The sequence below is a fragment of the Chiloscyllium plagiosum genome, chromosome 13 (assembly GCF_004010195.1).
Source record: "Chiloscyllium plagiosum isolate BGI_BamShark_2017 chromosome 13, ASM401019v2, whole genome shotgun sequence".
NCBI lineage: Eukaryota > Metazoa > Chordata > Chondrichthyes > Orectolobiformes > Hemiscylliidae > Chiloscyllium > Chiloscyllium plagiosum.
The window spans coordinates 58,690,669-58,713,528 of NC_057722.1; the positions used below are offsets into that span (position 1 = coordinate 58,690,669).

General features: G+C 39.7%; 1 protein-coding gene across 8 annotated transcripts in view; it reads left to right on the top strand.

Annotated features, from left to right (window-relative positions):
• tp63 (tumor protein p63) overlaps nt 1-22,860 on the top strand; it is a 296,932-nt gene that overhangs the window by 134,098 nt on the left and 139,974 nt on the right. For all 8 annotated transcript variants that reach the window (XM_043702548.1, XM_043702550.1, XM_043702549.1 and 5 more), the window contains exon 3: nt 1,437-1,569. In XM_043702548.1, the coding sequence (XP_043558483.1) occupies nt 1,437-1,569 (133 nt within the window). The remainder of the gene's footprint in view (nt 1-1,436; nt 1,570-22,860) is intronic.

Genomic DNA, 22,860 nt, shown 5'->3' on the forward strand with positions numbered 1-22,860 from the left:
TCTCCTCCCTGACCTATCACCTTCATCTCCTCCCCCACTCACCTATTGTACTCTATGCTACTTTCTCCCCACCCCCACACTCCTCTAGCTTATCTCTCCACGCTTCAGGCTCTCTGCCTTTATTCCTGATGAAGGGCTTTTGCCCAAAACGTCGATTTTGCTGCTCGTCGGATGCTGCCTGAATTGCTGTGCTCTTCCAGCACCACTGATCCAGAATCTTCTTTTTATATTGTCTAATGCACAATCCAACCAGGACACAAAACAGAACAAAAAATTTAAGTTAGCAAAGAGAAATCCCCATATGTAATGAAGGGGACCACCCTAATCCAATGGCATAAATGCATTCAACTTGCAGAGGCTGGTCTAGCAAGATATTTTAATTTCAGCATTCTACATGACATTCTCACAGGAGTTATAGTTAGTAATATGGCTGATATGAGGAAGCCTGTCACAAATTATAATCCAATTCGGAAGTCAGGCTGACATTTCAAGTCAAGATTAAAATAATCTTTGTCTATTGTGGTTAGATCTCATAACCTCCCACAAATGGAATAAGAAGCAATGACGTTTGCACAGTTATGTGTATTTGTGTATTATTTCTGCACAATTCTGCTTCTAGGTCAGCTTTGAAGTATCAGTCTTGGTTCCATGGATAATGCATTCAACTCTGAAACGGAGGTCGTAGGTTAAGGTTGTACTTCAGTGACTCAATACGATGTAAGTTGACAGTACAGTATTGAGGGAACACTGCACTATTGGAGATGGTGCTTTCAGGTTAAGTGTTAAACTGAAACCCATATCTCTAGTCTTAGGGTGAACAGATTGCGTGGCTACCGTCTGAAAGAAGCAGGGGGGGGGGGAGAATTTTCCCAAGTGTCTTGTACTAGATTTATCCAGAAAAAGAAATCTATAAAACATGCTTATGTCACCATACTAGTCTGCCTTGTATTCCTCAAAATAGAGCTCCGGTTTGACTAGTTGCTTTATTTCCATGCATTAACTTTTTAAAAATGTTTATCCCCTCTTCCAGAAGCAGATGATCTGCTGTTATTGGTTTGTTTATATTGAGACCTTTCTATGTCATACAGGTCTTCCCAGTATTTAGAACAACAAGTCCTCCCAACAGCATTAGCCAACAGGTTATCGGATCCTTCCTTCATTTCTGTTTTTGAAACCTTTCTGTGCACTAGTTCACTGCCCCAATTTCCTACACTACAACAGATACCTATATATCAAAAGCACAGAACTCTACTGCTTGATATGCAGAGGAGTTAAGAGCAGAGAATGCTGAGTGACCCTCCATGCAGTTTATCCTGAATTAATAATTTAGAGAATGAACTGTCGCGTTGAAAGAAACGTTTTACATTTTCAGACAGATGAGAATAAGGAAGTTTTTATGTTTTACCCTCCTGTGATTGTTCATTTCTATTTTGCAGACCAGTTTTAAATGTCCAGCCGATTGACCTGTCTTTCAGCGATGAGCCACATGAGGGGGTGCCAGGCAATAGAATTGAGATCAGCATGGATGTGGTGCGCATGCAAGATATGGAACCCTTGGACCCAATGTGGGTGAGTGTAGGCTCACTGTAGTGCTGGTGATAACTTATTCTGATAACTCACTTTAGTACCAGGATGTTCACTGTTTTGGTTTTCATCATAGTAAATGATTTTAATGTAATAAAGACTGTGCTTAAAATACCAATTCTATCTATATCAAGAAGCTATGTGGTAAACTGACTGAATTTTCACTCTGTCGGACTGACTCCAGAGACTTTAAAAATGATGGTGGCATTCTGTCTTGGGCACTCCAAGACATTTGCGTTGATTACCTCACCTGATAACCTGACAGCTATTTGGACACATGAAAAGGGAGTTTTGCAATGGTTGGAGGGATTGTGTGACATACATGTCAGGAATAATAGGATGATAGGCCCCCAGATTGTCTGGAGGTTGGTGTGACCTGGCATATGTTCAGTGGTCCCTCTCAAAATTTAGGATGGTCATTTGAGTGTCTGGGGTTCAATGTGGCAGTAGGGTGGTCAGCATTCAGTCCATAGGTGACAGTTTATTGTCTAGTTTAGGTGTGGAACTGGAGTGGTTAGTGGCTGGCCTGGGATTTGGACCGAATGGAGTTGTCAGTCACATGAAGACCCAGGGCAGTTTGCTCACAATCCTGATTAGATGTCACCTTTGAACGAGGGACTGCTGACCATATTAAGGGCAATGTGCAGCAGGGAGCATATGTGGTTGCCTGGTTCAGGTAGAGAGCATATTGTGAGGTTCTAAAATAAAATTGTGTGGCATGGTGGCTCAGTGGTTTGCACTGCTGCCTTAGTGCCAGGGACCTGGATTCAATTCCACACTCTGGCAGCTGTGTGGAGTTTTCATATTCTCTCTGTGTGCGTGGATTTCCTCGGGTGATCTGGCTTCTTTCCACAGTCCAAAGCTGTGCAGGCTAGAATTAGTCATAAGAATTGCAGGGATAAAGCCAGGGGTGGATGTGGCGATGGGATGCTGTTCCGAGGTTAGGTGTTGACTCGATGGGCTACATAGCCTGCTTCCACACTGTAGGGATTCTATGTTTCTATAAGTGAAGTCGGCAGATCTGTAATTGCAGGACATGTCCTTAAGGCCGACAAACTGTGCTCTACAGATTGAATGCTGACTACCCTGCTGCCACCAGAGTAATAAATGTCTGTCCTCTTGGGCAAAACATATGATTTTACAATTTTCTTTAGTCTTCTGTTACTTCCCCTGAGTCTAGGGAAGACTGAAGGATTGTGACCAGCATCCTGCAATTTCCAGTCTTGCTTCCTGAAGTATCCTTGTGTGATGTAAGTTGTGCGATTTATAGATATTTTAATAGAATTTATTTTTGGATTTTGAAGTAGTCAGTTATGGCTTTTCTGCATCTGAAGGAGTTTAATGATTAACCAAAGCATTTTTGTAGTCATGCTGATTCCTTCTTAAAAATACAGGATTAGAGACAGTCTTTCAGAAGAATAATCGGGTTTACATTGGAAGAGCTTAAAGGCGAACAAAGTAATAGTGTAGTGTGTTAGACTTTCAGAGGAAAGATTCTGGAATTTAGTTTTGGCATGGGGATACACTTGTAGCTTTGGTGGGGTGGGGGGGGGAAGGTACATTTAGTCCGGGTGATTTGCAGGTGTCTTGGCTGAAGCTGGTGTGCAGGACATTTCAAGAACAGAAGAGGTTGTATAAAACCCTATAAGGGTTATTTGACGCTGAGAGGGTTTAAACTCAACTGGATGAAACCTCCAAGAAGGGGCTATCAGATATACAAGATGGGGCATTGAAGCCACAGTGTGCCATCTCGCTGGAATATAAGCTCTGCTATTCTTGGAGTTGTTACAAAGGAAAAAAACTTACCAAAGTACACAAAGTGCCCAATTTATCTGTTGTATGTACCCAAGCTAACAGAACACAATGACAAATGAATTCTAGCTACAAGTAACCAACTGAGAACTGTAGACATGTAACTCTACTAGTTAAAAATCCACACCTCTTTCCCCTTATACAGACGTGCGCATGCATACACGCACAAATGCACGAAAAACTTTGGTATAATGGGTGGAAGAAAAAATCTGGGAAGCAGTTCAATATCTTAAATCCACCAGGTTATCTGAGATAATCCTTTCACTTGCCAGGGGTTTCTGTTCTTCAGTTTCTCTTTTCCAGGTTCCTTTACTTCCTGGAGGCACATGTGCTCCACTAACTGCAAAGTCTCTTACTGGTTAAACGTCACAGCTTACAGCAACTGCTGAGGGAAAATAAATGGTCTTTTTTCCGGCTTTAGGTCTGAGTAAATGAACCTTCCAGCTCAGCGAGCAAACCTACATCCAGAACCTCAACCTGAGCTACAAATCTTCTCGCAAACACTTTGGTATTTGTCTTTATCTTGAGCTTTCTCTCAATTCCCCAGTTGCTTTTCTAATAAGCATTTTTCCTCCCTGGAACATTTTGTATTCTTCTTCGTTCTCAGTTATTTTTTCTGCTTGAATCTGTCATAGGCATACTACTGCTTTAATTTTGTCTCCTTTGTCAATCAGGATGTTCTAGATTTGTTTGTCCTACCTTTCCCTTTTAAGGTGATGCACCTTGACTATACCCAAACGACAATGTCTTTGAAGTTAGCCAATTGTTCGGTTACAGATTTTGCTGCTGCCCATTCCTTCCTGTTTATCTGGAGAAGCGCAGCAGGTCAGGCAGCATCCAAGGAACAGGAGAATCGACGTTTCGGGCATAAGCCCTTCTTCAGGCTTATGCCCGAAACGTCAATTCTCCTGTTCCTTGGATGCTGCCTGACCTGCTGCGCTTTTCCAGCAACACATTTTTAAGCTCTGATCTCCAGCATCTGCAGTCCTCACTTTCTTCCTGTTTATCTGTCCAAGCTCCATTTTTGCCCCATTGAAGTTGGCTCTTGGCCACTGGATTTTTCTCACTCTTGATTGTTGCATTTCAATCTCCACCATTGTCCTTAACCTTATGGTAATACAATCACTGTCTCCTAAATGTTCCCCTACTGATACTTTGATCTACTTTGCATTTTGAGAGTTATGTCCAACAATGTGTTCCTCCTTGGTCTAGGCACATACTACTGTAGAAAGTTCTAAACATGATCTAAAAATACCTTCATATCAGAAAAATACTGCAGATGCTGAGATTCTGAAAGAAAGAAGAAAATGCTGAAAAATTGCAGATCTGATAGTATCTGCGGTAACATAACAGAGTCAACAAATGGAGTCTGATATTCTTTAGAACTGGAAGGGATAGAAAATTGTGGTATTTATGCTGTTGACACCATGAACGGGAACAAGTGTAACAGGTAGTAAAGGTGTACAGAGCAATAGACAATGGACTGCTAATGGTATGAAAAGGTTGATACAAGTGTAAAATAGGTATTGTACAGTGACAGACTTGTCCCCACCAGTACTGTAACCTACTATTATACAGTGACAGATGTGACTTGTATACTGTGTTGTGCAGTTTTTGATCTGTAGTTCAGGTTGTGGATGAGGTTGACTTGTTGGCAGAGTTTTGCAGGTTAAACACCATTTCTTTTTGATTCCTTTAGTATTGGACAGTAGACTAAAAATGAAGGTACTGTTTTAAGGTCAGGAGTTTACAAAAAGATGGTTGCAGTTTTAAAAATCCTGGTTGCTGAAGTCCGCTGAGAGTGGTATCTAATCTTCCGTTGTCCTTTAACAGTGAAAGCAAAAGCAGACTCCATTAGTTGTTGGGTTGTAAAATAAGGGATGGTTACTTGACAATGACATTTTGATTGGCTCCTAACCAAGTAACCAAAACTTGTATGAGGCCAGTGCAGCAGAGACCCACTTATCCTGCAGAGAAAGCATCAAAATATCTGTCTCTGCTCCTGCCTGTCTTTCTGTTAATGTTCTCTGCAAATCCTCTGTTGAAGGAAGAATAAACCACAACAAAAGGATGAATTCTCTTCCAGTGAATGAAAGAAAGCATCAGTATTCAAACAATCTTGTGTCAATAGAAAAGAATTAAAGGCACTCAGAAGGACCCAAAAGAAAAAAACATATCAGCTCCTGTACACCAGACTGGTTCTGTCAAACTGAGTTTCCCTGATTTTTGTTTCATCTTTTCCTCGCTTAATATCTACATCTTGTCTGCCTTTCTGTCTGCTTTATGTCAGAGCAGGAATTTAAGAAGGTGTACAGTTTGTTATAAAATTATGTTAGTGTTTCATATTTCCTAATTGTCATTGTTTATTCTGGACTAACTTTGTTTAACCAGAATAAGCAGTTATTTACATAAGTGCAGATACCTGTTGAGTGTTGTCTTTTAACCTGACCTCATCACAAAGTTGGAACATTGAATAGTTCGACTAAGTCTTCTAACAATTATGTCAACTCCATGAATAGTGGGGCTTGATATCTGATGTGCTACCTTTACTCTGCAATCATTAATTAATCCAGTCACATTACACAATACCATGTCTTGTATAATTTGCTCACTCCAAACCATGTTGCTTTAAGAAACTATCTTGAGAATGTACTATGAGCTCCTCATTCAGGCTACTGCTGCCAATCTGATTTTCAAATTTACAAGTACATTAAAGTGACCCATGATTGTTACTGTAACTTTATCAGGAGTATCTTATGTTGTTTATTTTTGGTATGCTTTGCCCAATATTGCGTTTCCTATAACGGGGCCTAAAGATTAGTGATTTCTTTCCCCTATTACTCCTCAATTCCACCAGTCCAATACTGTCCCTAGATTTTCTGGATCAAAGTCAACTTGAACTGTTGCATAGATGTCAACTTGCTTAACAGTGCTACTTTAGCTCACTTCATATTCTTCTTAAATGTTGCAATATACCCCTCCGTATTCTGAAATTCAATAGGCTCCTTCTACAGAAAAAGGAAGTTAAGAATTGTATAAGATTATACAGTGACAAGAATTAGTAACAAAACTGAGGATTGGGAAGTTTCTAAGAATACAGGAGAGGAGGACCATACAGGGAATCGAGAAATACCAGAAAAGACAAGTGATTATTGTATATCGTTTAGGAAATACAATAAACCTCCTAGAATTAGAGCCAAGTGTCGTAAGAGAATGAAGAGTTGAAGGCAATTGGTATTAGTAAGAGGTTGTACTGGAGAAATCCATGGGGCTAAAAGTTGATAAGTCCCCAGCACTTAACAGGCTACATCCCAAACTGTTGTGAATTCATGACCACTTCCATGTAGAAGGTCAAGGGAAGCAAGTACATGGAAGCACTACCTACAAATTTCCTTCCGAGCCATTCACCATCCTTACTTGGAAATTTATTAGCATTCCTTTAGTATTACTCTAGTATTACTCGGTTAAAATCCCTACCCAACAGCACCGGATGCATCTGTGTCAAATCCACTGCAGCAGTTCAAGAAGTCAACTCATCATCACTTTTCAGGAGTAATTGGGAATAGGCAATAAATGTTAGCTTAGCCAGTAAAACACACACCCCATCAATGAATGATCAAAAACATCCTGCAGCCATCTTGCCATAATTTATTTTTTTTGTACTTCAGAGAGTGCTAGAAAATTATTTACCTTTTCCTTCAGCTTTGCTAACCATATTCCCATGGGGTGGGGGTATGTGGGAGGAACTTTACAAAAGTCTGAAAATCCATATACTACACTCAGCAACACCCCTTTATTAATTTTTGGTGTAACCTCCTCACCCCAAATTTGTCAAATAAGATTTTCCATTTGCAAATCCACGCTGACTGTGTCCAATCAGATTGGTTTTTATCTAAGTGTCCATTCAACACTTCCCTTATTCTAGCATTTTCCCTACTAATTAGGGCTGACAGAGTTGTAATTCCCCGCATTTTCTCTTACTCCTTTCTTAATTAGGGGAGTTACATTTGCAAGCTTCCATTCTGCAGTAAACATTCCAAAAACTACGAAATTTTGGGAGATGATTACAAATGCATCGACCACCTTTAACAGTTTGGGATGTAGCTTGTTAAGTGCTGGGGACTTATCAACTTGTAGACCCATGGATTTCTCCAGTACAACCTCTTGCTAATACCAATTGCCTTCAACTCTTCGTTCTCTTTCGAAGTTTGGCTCTCTAATTCTAGGAGGTTTAATGTATTTCCTAAATGAAAACAGACATACAATAATCACTTGTCTTTCCTGGCATTTCTCGATTCCCTGTATGGTCCTCCTCTCCTATATTCTTAGAAACTTCCCAATCCTTAGTTTTGTTACTATTTGTTGTCACAGTATAAGCCTTTACCTTTTAATCTTATACAATTCTTAACTTCCTTTTTCTGTTATCTATTTTGAATTTTGTACCTTGAAGGAAAATATAGTTGCGGTAAGCAATTGACCGTCTTTCCTTTTAATGTATTTTCCTAGCTCAGCCAATTTATTTCTTATGCTTTCATATTCAACTTTAATACCCTTGATCCAGATTGAACTACCTCCCAATCAAACAAAAGTGAAATTTGATCATATTGTAGTCACTTACCCCTAAAAGTTCTTTTATTATAATACTAGGTCTAATATAGTGTGTTGGCTTGTCAAGTTGCAGCTCTAGAAAGACTAAGATGTTGCAGAAAACCAGCTTAAGTGCTCAATTGATTTGCTCAACCTTTATGCATATTGAAGTCATCCATGATCACTGTTGCACATTCTACTAGCTTCTCTCATTTCCTGTATAATACCATGCCCACACTACCAGTACTATTTGGTGGCCTATAAAACCTTCAGCTGCTAAATGTATTGATCACATCCCTTATTAATACTGCAACTTGCCTCCTTTGCCCCCTTTACAGTCCTTTTAAAATAGGTTCATGACAATATGTGACAAATCATGACAATAGATTCGGGACTGCTGTACTATCTGTCTGCGTTTGTTCAACTGTCTGGTAATCGCCCTCTAATCCTCTAATCTGCAGTGTTATCACCTCCCTGTAGGTGCTATGCACGTAGTCCTTTGCCTCATGGATGCACAACACAAAGATTCCAGCAGCTGCTCAAGGTTCAAACCCCAAAACTCAGTTTTGTACAGCCAGTGACACATCAGATGTGTTTGCCTGGTACATATGTTATGTCCCTGACTTCATGCATACAGCAGAATGTTCAGTCCATTTGTTGTCTCATTATTCTGAAAACTATTTATTACTCTAGAATAAATAAAAATTTACTATAAAAAAGGAATGTAGCAGCTGTATTTCACTTTCTTTTCCTTTGGTTTTACTTTATTATTTTTCTTTGACTTAGAGTCATAGAGATGTACAGCATGGAAACAGACCCTTTGGTCCAACTCATCCATGCCAAACAGATATCCCAACCCAATCTAGTCCCACCTGCCAGCACCCGGCCCATATCCCTCCAAACCCTTCCTATTCATATACCCATCCAGATGCCTTTTAAATGTTGCAATTGTACTAGCTTCCACCACTTCCTCTGGCAGTTCATTTCATACATGTACCTCTGCGTGAAAAAGTTGCCCCTTGGGTCTCTTTTATATCTTTCCCCCCTCACCCTAAACCTATGCCCTCTAGTTCTGGACTCCCCGACCCAGGGAAAAGACCTTGTCTATTTACCCTATCCATGCCATTCATAATTTTGTAAACTTCCTAAGGTCACCCCTCAGCCTCCGGCACTCCAGGGAAAACAGACTCGGTCTTTCCCTATAGCTCAAATCCTCCAACCCTGGCAACATCCTTGTAAATCTTTTCTAAACCCTTTCAAGTTTCACAACATCTTTCCGATAGGAAGGAGAGCAGAATTGCGTGCAATATTCCAACAGTGGCCTAACCAATGTCCTGTACAGTCACAACATGACCATCCAACCCCTGTACTCAATACTTTGACCAATAAAGGAAAGCATACCAAATGCCGACTTCAATATCCTATCTACCTGCAACCCCACTTTCAAGGAGCTATGAACCTGCACTCCAAGGTTTCTTTATTCAGCAACACTCCCTAGGACCTTACCATTAATTGTATAAATCCTGCCAAGATTTGCTTTCCCAAAATGTAGCACCTCGCATTTATCTGAATTAAACTTCATCTGCCACTTCTCAGCCCATTGGCCCATCTGGTCAAGATCCTGTTGTAATCTGAGGTAACCCTCTTTTATGTCCACTACACCTCCAATTGATTAAAATTGATTTAATTTTATCTCCCTTATGCTAGCATTTCTTTTGGAAATCCAAATAGCTGCTGCTTTATGAAAGATATTTTCTTAGTTTTAAGCTATTTTGACTCACTCCATAACAACAGCTTCTCATCAATCAATCAACTTACAGATTTTCATGGATGTCACTCTTGGATTTTTTTTTTGATGCTGCTTGCTTGCTTTGATTCTCTGACTCTTGTTTCCCGTATTACTATTTTCCTCTTTGACCCTATCTCTACTATTCGATATATCACATCTTTCTACACTTAACAGTTTGTTAATGTTACTTAATTCAGAACCTGTCTACTTCCTTCGTTATGAGTTCCCAAGAACACTGGGTTCAGGTGTATGCAGTCTCAGTGATAATCCCTTCTTCAGTATATGAAACAGAATTTACTGTCTCTTTGAACATGGAAAGTTGACCACAGATACAAGCACCTTCTTTGATTGTACAAACTGGGCACCTTCATTTGATTTTACTGTAATCTACTAGGGGTCACCTGTAGTAAAGGCTCAGATTGACAGGCCGAGAGGAAGGGAATAGCTGTGCTTTTAGACTTTAATGTGCAAAACCAGCTTTTGACAGGTAAGTGCAGATGTGTTGGGTGTCACTATACATACATTTTATGCCGACAAAAATATGAATTATTAGCAGAGGTAGCCCTTTCAGCCCTTAAAGACTGCTCTGCCAATCAATAGGTTTGTGGCTGACCTATTTGTGTTTTGAATTCAATATTCTCATCTGTCTCAACCATATTTTTTCTTAGGCAAAGGAATCAATCTACCTCCATCTTGAAAATATTCAGTGAGTCTGCTTTCACCACATTCTGAGGCAATGTGTTCCAAAGTGTCTCAGCCATCTAAGAAGAAAAACTTTCCCTAATTTCAGTCCTGAAGGTCCTAAAACTCTAGTGTAAACAAATCCAGGCTGTCAAATCTTTTCTTGTAATACAACCTTCTCTTTCCAGAAATAAGTAAATTGACTCCTCTGAATCACCTCAAATACATTTACATTTCTCCATAAATAAGGAGACCAAAACTATGTATAGTATTTAAGATGTGACCTCACTGATTCCCTGTACAACTAAAGCATAACGTTCTCACTTTTGTTTTCAGTTTCTCTCATAGTAAAGGACAGCAGTCCAGTAGTTGACTTAATCACTTGCTGGACCTTCAAACTAACCTATTATGATTCATGATTCACTAGAACAGCTAAATCCATGGAATTCTGCAGTCGTTCATTGTTTAAATAATATTTTGCTTTTTTATTCTTCCTGCTTCAGTGAATAACTTCATTTTCCCACATTGGCTCCATCCGACTGATTTTTGCTCAGTCACTTAACCTATATGCATCTTTGCTATGCCATCTTTGTAATATCTTTGTCATCCGCAACTGAGCCACTGTGCCGTTGACTTTTTTTCATCTACGTTACTAGAGTCATAGAGATGTACAGCATGGAAACAGACCCTTCGGTCCAACCTGTCCATGCCGACCAGATATCCCAACCCAATCTAGTCCCACCTGCCAGCACCTGGCTCATATCCCTCCAAACCCTTGCTTTTCATATACCCATCCAAATATCTCTTAAATGTTGCAATTGTACCAGCTTCCACCACTTCCTCTGGCAACTCATTCCATGCACGTACCACCCTCTGTGAAAAGGTTGTCCCATAGGTCCCTTTTATAACTTTCCCATCTCACCCGAAACCTATGCCGTCTAGTTCTGGACTCCCCAACCCCAGGGAAAAGACTTTGTCTATTTATCCTATCCATGCCCCTCATAATTTTGTAAACCTCAGCCTCCGATGATCCAGGGAAAACAGTCCCAGTCTGTTCAGCCTCTCCCCATAGCTCAAATCCTCCAACCCTGGCAACATCCTTGTAAATCTTTTCTGCAAAATGCAGCACCTCGCATTTATCTGAATTAAACTTCATCTGCCACTTCTCAGCCCATTGGCCCATCTGATCAAGATCCTGTTGTAATCTGAGGTAACTTCCTTCACTGTCCACTACACCTCCAATTTTGGTGTTATCTGCAAACTTGCTAACTGTATATATTAAGCTCACATCCAAATCATTTGTGTAAATGACAAAAAGTAGAGGACCCAGCACTAATCCTTGTGGCACTCCACTGGTCACAGGCCTCCAATCTGAAAAACAACCCTCCCACCACCACCCTCTGTCTTCTACCTTTGAGCTAGTTCTGTATCCAAATGGCTAGTTCTCCCTGTATTCCGTGAGATCTAACTTTGCTAACTAGTTTCCCATGGGGAACCTTGTCAAACGCCTTACTGAAGTCCATATAGATCACATCCACCGCTCTGCCCTCATCAATCCTCCTTGTTACTACTTCAAAAAACTCAATCAAGTTTGTGTGACATGATTTCCCATACACAAAGCAATGTTGACTATCCCTAATCAGTCCTTGCTTTTCCAAATACATGTACATCCTGTCCCTCCGGATTCTCTCCAACAACTTGCCCACCATCGAGGTCATTATAAATGTTATGTGCAAGTCCCCAAACATCACACTGTATCAAAGTGAAAAAGACCCATTTATACATACTATGTTTTCTTCCAGTCAGTCAGTCAGTCTTCCGTCCTTTCTGGTGTATTGTCTCCTTTACCATGAACTCCTACTTTCCACGTAGCCTTTTATGTGGCTTCTTGTCAAATTCCCTCTGGAATACATCAGGTTCCTTTTTATCCACAAAAATCCAATGAACTAACTAAATGTAACTTGCCTTTCTCAAAACCCTGTTGACACTTCCTCATTACTGAGTCTTTCAAAGCACCCAGTTAAAAACGTATTAATGATTGAGGCTAATTTCTTCTTCTGTTGCCATTCCTTCTTGAATAGAAGTATTATATTTGCTAATTTCTAGTCTAATTGAACTTTTGCAGGATGAGCTTCAACACATCTGCATCATGAGCCACCTCTTTAAGACTCTAGGAGAAGTTTATCAGGTCCTGGAGACTTGACAAACTTCAGCAAACTGCAGCTTCCATTTGCAAATTGCTGCCTTTCTCATAATTATAACTTAACTAAATTTTTTCTCTTTAACCTCCTGATCTAGGAGTATATCTGGGATATTTTTGTATCCGTTATAGTGAACTCAGAGCAAAAGATTTATTCATTACATCCATTTCTTTATCTACTATTAACGCCTCGTGCTCACCCTCTGGAGGACCAACTTTACTTTTCTATTTTAGGTGCCTGTTAGAAACTCTTGCTTTCTGTTCTTACACTTCTATCTAGCATCCTTTTATCTTCTAACTTATTTGTCTAGACGAACCTTTTAGTTATCCTGGATTAGTGGTGCAGGAAGAGCACAGCAGTTCAGGCAGCAGCCAAGGAGCAGCGAAATCGACGTTTTGGGCAAAAGCCCTTCATCACGAATAAAGCTTTATTCCTGATGAAGGGCTTTTGCCCGAAACGTCGATTTTGCTGCTCCTTGGATGCTGTCTGAACTGCTGTGCTCTTCCAGCACCACTAATCCAGAATCTGGTTTCCAGCATCTGCAGTCATTGTTTTTACCCCTTTTAGTTATCCTGTGCAGTTCTTTGTATTCTGTCCAGTCATCTGGCTTGTCATCACCTGTGCACAATTATGCATTTTTTCCTTATGCTTGATGCACTACCTAAACTTGCTCTGTTATCCATGGATTGTGGATTCTCCCCATGGAACTTTTTTCTTGTGGCAGTGTAATTGGTCTGAGTATTCTGAAATTCCATTTTAACGTCTGCCTCTGCTCGTGTACTGATTATCTGTTCGCCTAATATTCCAGTTCCCTTTAGCTAGCTCAGTTTTCTGGCCCCCACACATAAATTATCCTCATTAATTTTAAAATATTATTCTTAGACCCACTCTTTTTCTTTTTAAAACTGGATGCAAGCTTCTATTATTTTATGATTGGTGCTACCTTGCAAGTGATTTTAATTCTGAAATCATTAATCTTGTCAGCCTGCTTTGTGGTCAGTTCTGTAACCTGCTGCTCCAAGAAACTATCTCTCAATACTGGCAATATTAGCCTCGGCAGGAGTTCATGCAATCTGATTTTTACAGTTTATATATTGATTAAAGTCACCCATGATTACTACCATCCTTCATAACAAGTACCCAAAATTTCTTTTTTACATTGTCATGTGGTTACTATTTGGAGGCCTGTGCATCCCTCTCACAAGTGACATCTTTTCCTTACTATTCCTCATCTCCACACAAATCTATTCTACTTCCTTATCTCCCAAACCATGGTATTCTCTAACAATTGTACCAGTCCTTCATTAGGAGTCCTAACTTAGCTCCTTTACCCAGCTTCCTTCACAGTTCTCGATTAAGTACCAATTCTTGCCATTGTGCAGCCATATCCCATTTTTTTGAATGTCTTTTTTTTTCTTTTCTTTTCTTTTGTAGTATCTAGTCTTGACTGCTGCTATAGTCTTAGGTTTTTTTTGGTCTCTTACTTTCATTCTTTGATCTCATTTTACACATTATTGTTTTGATTCTATCCCTTGATCTGTGATCCCTGAACCTTGTTTCTTCATTGTAAAGTTGTCTCTACCTCTTTATTTATGCTGTTACAAGAGCAGCAGTCTCTGCATGGTTCTGGTGTCTATTGTCCTAAATGTTTAGATTCTACTTTTCCCAGTTTAGGTGCCAATGTGCTATGAACCAGAATCGAAATCTGCCACCCCAGTCTTTGGGCCATGCATCCAGTTATGCTGTGCCAGTTTGTACATGGCTCAGATAGCAATCATAGATTATTTCCTTTAAAATTCAAGGCATTTGAAGCATTCAAGATGGCATTGGATGATTATTTAAATAAAAATAATGTGCTAGAGTGTGAAGGGGAAAAAAGGAGATTGGCACTAGGCAATGATTCTTACTTAACAAGCCCATGCAGGCATGATGGGCTGAATGGTGGCCTTCTACACTGTAATGTTTAGAATCATATAATTTTAGAATACAGAAGGAGGACACTTGATTCATTATGTCTAAAGTAGCTCCCAGTTCGTCCAAATCTCCAGCCCTATTTCCATAGTCCTCTAAATTCATCACTTCCAAATCTATATCCAGCTCTCTTCAGAAACTGCGTAAGGAATCCACCTCCACCATTCTCCCAAGCAGTGCCTTCCAAATCTTAACAACTCTCTGTAAAGGCATTTCTCATCTCACTCCTAGCTATCTTGCTAACAATCTTGAAATTGTGACCCTTAGTTACTGACATACCAACTAGTGGAAACCCAATATCCTCCTTTACCCTGTCAAAATTGTTCATCATTTTGAACACTTCAATCAAGTCACCTCTTAATCTTCTGTGCTCCAAGGAGAATAAGCCCAATTTCTCTAATCTTTCCTTATATGCAAAATCCCTCATTCCTGGTGTCATTTTAGTAAATCTCCTTTGCATTCTTTCCAGGGCTTTAACATCCTTCCTTAAATAAGGTGCAGAGAATTGGGCGCAATATTACAAATGTGGTTTGACCAATGATTTTTACAGGTATAACATCTCTTCCTTGCTTTTATACTCCATGCCTTTGTTTGTAAGCCCAAGGATCCTATAAGCTGCCTTAACTATTTATATTGGTCTGACCACTTTCTGAGAATTGTGCATGTGAGCCCTGTGGTCCCTCTGCTCTTGTAGTCCCCTCAAGATTGTACCATTGAACCTGTATTTTCTCTGTCCGTTCCTTGTATCAAAATGTGTTACCTCACATTTCTCTCTATCAACATTCATCTGCCAGATATCTGCCCAATGGCCATCTTTTCGATATCTCTCTGAAGTCACTCAACATTATTCTCGCAATTTACTTTTCTCCCTAGCTTGGTATCATGATAACATTTAGAGATTTTACCCTCAACACTTACTTTCAAATCATTTTCTAAATTAGAAAAAGGGAAGATCCCAACATCAGTCCCTGGGGAATAGCACTTTCAACTCATCTGCATTGAGAAGTGCCTGTCTAAACCTATCTTCTTTTCTATTTTTTAACCAACTTCTAATCCATACTGCCAAGGACCCATCGACCGTATTCTTCTGATTTGCTACCAACCTTTCATGTGGCATTGTATCAGATGTTTTCTGTAAATCTAAATATACTGCCCTTATCCACTTCCTGTGTCACCTCATCAAAGCATACAATTAAATTTGCCAGAAGTGATCTACCCTTGACAACGTCATGTTGAGTGATTGGTATTAACTTATTTTTCTGTGTATGTTTATCTTATCACGTCTTAAGGCCTCCATCAGTTTTCACTCTATTGACATCAAGCTAAGAGATCTGTAGTATCCGGGATTATTCTTTGCCTTTTTCTTAAACATCAATGTCACATTTGCAATCTCCAGTCCTTCAGGACTGATGTATTCAGATAGGCCTGAAAGATTTCTATCAACATCTCTGCAATTTGTTCCTTTACCTCTACCAGCAATACCAAAAGTATCTAATCCAGCCCTGGCAACTTGTCTACCTGGACCGCTGCCAGACTCTTTAGCAACTCCTTTTTATCACTATACTACTCAGTTGCTCAACACCCACATTTCAAGTTTGCTATGGTCACCATTTTCTAAGTTGGTAAAGACAAGCAAAGTACTAATTTCGTACTTCTGCCATACCCTTTGCTTCAGTGAGCAGCTTACACAATTGGTTTCTTATGGGCCCCACTCTATCATTCACTAATCCTTTACTATTAATATGCTTGATGAACATTTTGCTATTTGTTTTAGTGCAGCCTGCCATCATTTCCTCAAGTTCACTTCTGTGATTCTGTAAAATTCTGTTTTTAATTTCGTATGTAACTTCTGCCCTCCGCAGAACCTCTTTCCTAGTTCTACCCATGTTGTCACTATCAGTGTGAAGTATAACCATTTAGTCATCTCCATTCTACTGCAAAATCTTTCACAGCCTAGAGCAGATATCCTGAACCGTGAAACTAGATAGACAACAAATAGCTCTTCGACCTCCTGTCAAGGGGAAGTGGTAGAGGCATGTATGAACACATTTGAACATATACATGGATAGGAAAGGCTTACAGGGAAATGGGCCAAATGAAGGCAAATGGGGCTAGCTCAGTTTAGAAAAGCTGGTTAGCACAGATGAGTTGGGCCAAAGAGCCTGTTTCAATGCTGTATGAGTCTATGCCCCTAATAACACTGTACAGATTTAGTTCTGAGTGTAAGATAATGATAAACAATGCTACTTGGGTTGTTTTTGTCTATTTTGTTTGAGGTAGAGAGCTTGAAAACTAAGCCTTTTGGCACCTGCAGCCAAAATTGGGGAGGAAATCTGTTTTGATCATGATTTGCTTGTGATATCCTAGCAATGATCTGCTTAATATGAAAGATCTCTATACTGAGGAATGGCGAGCTTCTCCAACTCCAATTGCTTCTGACCTCTTTTGACCTTTCTGACTTTTCTATTCTTTGAGGCCTTGTGTGAAAGCATTAATTTCTGTCAGCACAGAGCTCTGTCCACTTAAGAACCAGTGATGCTGCCTGAGAGACCAGACTTTGGGCACATCAGTGTATCAAAATCTCAGACATTAAAGGAAATTTTATTAGCTCACTGAATTCCCAATCCTCAAGTTTATTTTAAATCTGCTCATTAATTTCCTATGAAGTTGCAAATAAGCTATTGAGATTAACAGTTGATTTCTGGTGAAATTAGAGAGCAGTGTGCAATTGGTTCAGGATGATCAGACATAATTAGTCCTTATTTTGAAGTCATGTGTGACCTTAATTTTATATTTCCATTGTAATTTGCTGTTGGCATTTATAATGGCATCTGCCGATGTAAACATTGCACTTCCTCCTGCTGGGGTGAGGTTGACTCTGCAGTGCTTCCAATGACAGAAAAGTGTAATTAAAGTATGATGAGTTTACATAGGCAGTTGCAATTACAAGTGTAGATGTAGGTCATTCTAAGAAATGTTGGTGGGATGTGGTGTATCAATTTTGCAGTTTTAATGTATTTTAAAATAATTTGAAAGAAGGTGCATGTATAATCATTGTGAGATAAGGAGTAGGAAATTGGCTATTGGCATTATATTGGAGCAACAGGGATCAGGAACTGAGTTACGTGCAGGGAACTAAAGGTTTGGCTGAATATAAATGATTACCTTGTCTATCTTGGGCACATTTCAATATGGAACAGTGCAATTAAAAATAGATATGCATTATGAGCAATCAGCAAATGTCAACTTTTTTTTATTCACTCAAGGTTTTCCTGGCTAGGCAAGCATTTATTGCTCATCCCTAATTACCCTGAGTAAGCAATGGTGAGCTACCTGCTTGAACTGCTGCAATCATTGGGTATAGGTATACCTACATTACTGTTTGAATGGGAGTTCTCGAATGGCAGCCCAATACCATGAATGAATATGGTCAGGATGCTGAGTGGCTTGGAATATGGTCAGGATGCTGAGTGGCTTGGAAAGGAACTTTTAGGTGGTGATGTTCAGATGCATCTGCTGCGTTTTGGCCCTTTAGATGGTCGCAGCCATGAGTTTTAAAGCTGCGGTATGAAGCCTCGGTGACTTTCTGCAGTGCATCTTATAAATAGTACACAATGCTGTTGCTGTCTGTTGTTGGTGAAGGGAGTGAATGTTTGTGGATGTGGTGGCAATCAAGTGGGCTGTTGTCTGAGATAATATCAAGCTGCTTGAGTGTTGTTGGAGTTAGACTTGTCCAGGCAAGTGGGAAATATTCCATCCTACTCTTGACCTTTGCCTTCTATATGCTAGATCGCCTTTGAGGAGTCAGGGGATGAGTAATTGGCAGCAATTCTATACTCTGACCTGCTTTCCTAGGCACAATATTTATGTGATCTGTCTAGTACAATTTCTGGTCAATGCCAACACCCAGGATATTAATAGTGAGGGGATTCAGCAGTAGTAGTGCCTTTTGAATGTTAGTGGACAATGTCTAGATTCTCTGCAGTTGGAGATAGCCTTTGTATGGATATTACTTACCACTTGTCAACGTAAATCTGAATATTGATGAATCTGAAGTAATGCCCTTACACTTAGGCATCTGAGTGTTGCTCTTCTGCCATCCAGTTCACTCTCCTGTTCCCTACTCTGCTGTTCTACATACGCCTGTCTGATTAAGTGTAAAACAATAAATAATGTGTCTTTACAATTTGCTTCCAGTCGCAAACTCTTTACTTAAACAGTGGATAAACGGTCCATTCCTGCTTTTAGTTAATCCATTGTCATTCAGGGACCAAGGTTCTTTTAAAACCTATTATTCAATAACTATCAGTCTAGACGGTGTAAATGTCATAACTAAGTACTTTAAGCTGTTCTGTAATGCTCAATTATCAAAAAAATAGAATAGCATTGTACTTTCAGTGGGTTCAGTTTCTATTTCAATGTGTAACTGCTGTTTATTAACCTACTTTGGAGAGATTGAGAAAAGTAACTTATTCACTGACAGTGACAATTTATAATAAATATTCAAAGGAGTAGCGTCGTTATGGGTTGCTTAATAGGATGGGTGAGAAAGATATGCACTGTCAGCAGTCTGGAGCAATATGTAGGTGGAAATCTATCCTCAGGGCTCACATTCCTCAAGCATTAGGTTTCTGAACTTTGATTCACAGAAAAATGGGGATTTCATAATGAAGGCTCAATAATAAAACATAAAAGGCAAAAAGTCTTAAAAAGTAGTATACACAGTTTAAACAAAGGCAGAAAGAATACTGAATAGAGCTGTATTTCAGAGTCTGCCTCAGTGCCAACACAAAGTGGGGTCATATTTATACAGTGATACAATGATTGTTTCATTTTAAAAGAAACCAGTCCAGCTGATAGCACAGTTGCGTTTAAGTAGTTTGAGGAATACTGAGCTTGCTTGAGCTCTGGTGTGAAGAACTGCATCTCTCTTTCATTTCTTCTCCTGCCACCATCTCCTTAGATTTGATTTATCCAACTCTGTTGAAGGAAGGTTGAAAACAATATAAAACTGATTATTAACTTGAATTAAAATTTGCCCTTTAAGAAAGCGCAAGAATGTTATAGTTCAGTGTAAATTAGGTACCCTCCAATTCAATAGATTGCTGCTTCTTTCCAGTAGTTTAGAATACACCTCTAACAAAATAAAATATCTAATTTTTTCTAGTCATCAGGTGCACAGGATTTTAAAATTGCAAATTGCCACTTTAAGATCTTCATAAAGATTTAAAAATCTGTCTGCGTGGGTATAGTTTACTTAAAGCAGAGCTGTTTCAGTGTGGGTGTGCCTGGCTTCCTCATTTGAATACAGCTTGCGCTGGCAGGGTTCAGTGATGTGGGAGGTGATGGCTTTTGTAGCATTTGTTTAATCTGAAATGCCTTTTTTAATAGCTTGAGGCACAAAATTCTGACAACACCTGCCTATCTGAGAGCTGAACTGTGTCTGTGGCATTTGTCAGATATTCTTAAATATCCAGTGTTGTAGGGGTGAGGAGTGCAAATAACACGAAGGAATTCAGCATAAACAGTGGCAATTGCAGCATAAAGAAATGAGAAATATAATCATGGATTTAATGCAAGTGGCTGATCTCCTGGCTCTGATTTGAAGATAATTTAAGCCAAGTGCTTTTGTTAAAAAATTTTCTTTGCCTGCATTTATTTTACAGTTCTCCATTTGCAACTGCCATGTTAATTTGCTTGATTTATCCAGATGCTTATTTTGCAACTTTTGATGTTTAATGCATCTATATTCATGCAAAACTTTCTTTTGAATGTGTACATATAGTTTGATTTTCAGCAGTTGATAGTGGTTGGGGCCTTGACTGGCTGACCTCACTTGGCCTCTATTTTATTTGGTCTTTGGAAATGAATTTGAAACTGTGAAGTACTGATGTCTTTGACCTATGCAGATTTAGTAGGAGGTAGAGCACTGTGCTGATGGAGAGGAGAAACTAACAGGGGTTCCTGACCTGGTGATTATCCAGTGACACCTGCTGGGATGTGCATGTCCACAGACTACTGGGTGGGAACAGGCTTGGATGTAGTGTCCTCCATAATTTCACATCTGAGTATCACTTGACCAGATTCACACCTGGAGAATGTGCACCTCTGGAAGTCTCAAAGGGTAGCTGGTATTTGTGAAGATATACCATAGTGATTTCAGGTTGAGTGAAATGAAAGTAAATAAATAAACTGCTCCAACCACTCCAGCAATTAAAAACGATAAGACACATACTAACTAGCAGTTGTCAAATATGTCAAGATGAATGTGTTGCATTTATCATTCATAGCACCAAGTAACACACTGTGACACAATTTTTAGTTCCAGATAGGTGAACTGACAGCATAATAAATTAAAGATCTGTATTTGCATAATGTCTTCAATCTCAGAACTGAATTGGCTGTTGAGTACTTTTAGGATGTAGTTTTGAAGTGTCATTGACTTCCTCTAAGAGTTGCATAGCCTATGTCTAAATGGGGAGTATTCTTCAATTTGTTGAGTTTGACTGGCTAGTTTTGTGCTGACTCTTCTCTCTGTAGGCACAATCACTCCCTTTACCCTTCATTCGAGTATTTGTCAAAGGCCCAGGGGCCAGGTATTTCAAGAGTAAGGAAGGGGCGGAGGTGCCTGAAGTATAGTAAGTTGAACTGGAATTTTGAGTCTTGGAAATAATTATATGTGTGACTAGTCATGTCATGGGTTCCCTTTTCTAAAGTACAGGTTTATTAGCTTTTACAACAAATCAACATCTCCCTGGTGTCTGTTCATGTTCTGCCAGATTATCCAATGATGCATCTGGTCTCACTGAAAATTCAGTTCAAAACTCTTGCTGGTAGCCCAGTACTAAGCCACTATATCCATTAGCAGAGTTATAAAATATTGTGATTGTGAAGATCTTGTTGCCACATCACTCATAATAAAAATATCTTGCGTTTGTAAAGCACATTTTGTGTCCAAAGTGTGTCCCATAGCACTTACTTTTGAACTGTAGTTATTGTTGTCCTCTGCGTATATAGTTGCTGTTGAGCAAAACTGCATACAGTTGTTAAAGAGAATGGTTAGCTGAAGTTGCCTCAGGGGTTCACACTCATTCTGTCGGCTCATGATGTTCTCAAACTTCAACTTTCTACTTCATAACAAACAGCACCAGTGCAACTCTGGTGGTTTCACCACCCACATAACCTGCAATTTCACTGCAGTGCTGTTCTCTGACTTGGATAGGAATTACTTAGACAGCAAATCTGAGACATGTTGCTGAAGTTTGCCCCTCATGTGAGAGACCTTGACTGATGTCTTTGAAGATCATGGTGTTTATAAGTACTATTACAGGTAAACCGCATGGCAAAATTTCCTTGCTCTCCTGGAATAATTTGTCATCCAACAGAGAAACTCCCTCTGAAAGATTGAACCATCTGCCTCTGACCTTGCATAGCAGAAGACTGTTGTTAAGCTAACTACAGTTGAATCCATAGGACTGCTGACATTGCAGATATTCTAGTTTTTTGAAATTGAACCATGACTGTGCGGGGTTAGAGGTGCTGGTTCTAGGGGAGTTCCGACTGTTAATGAACATGATGTTGATTCTACTTGGTTGAAAAGAAGCTAATAGAATGCAATTAAAAGCAACTAAATCAGGTGTGTCATGTTCAAACTGCAAGCTTCCATTCCTTACCCAAGAGTGCAGATGACATTAAAAGATTGTATTTGGTATACAATATGCATTGCAATTATGATGGCACTCTGATTTAATTTGTGGCTATGATGATAAATCTGGTTCCAGCTGTGTAAGGATTGAACATTCTGGAGAGCCCTAATCTCGTTCAGGGAAGGAAATCTGCCAACTTCACCTGGTCTGGCCAAATGTGCCAGCAATGTTGTTGACATTCGAAGCTTGGTACTATCCATCAAAGCAGTCTGTTTGATTGGCGCCACTTCAGCAAACATTCACTCCTTCTACCACCAATGCTCAGTAGCAGCAGTGTGTACTATCTACAAGATGCACTGCAGAAATCCACCAAAATTCTTCAGACAACACCTTCCAAGGACACAACCACTTCCATCTAGAAGGCCAAAGGCAGCAGATGCATGGAAATACCACCTGCAAATTCCCCTCCAAGTCTCACTCCATACTGTGTTGAAAATATGTTGTCATTCCTCCACTGTTGCTGGGTTAAAGTCCTATGGTGCATGGACTGCCGCAGTTCAAGAAGGTGGCTCACCACCATCTTCTCAAC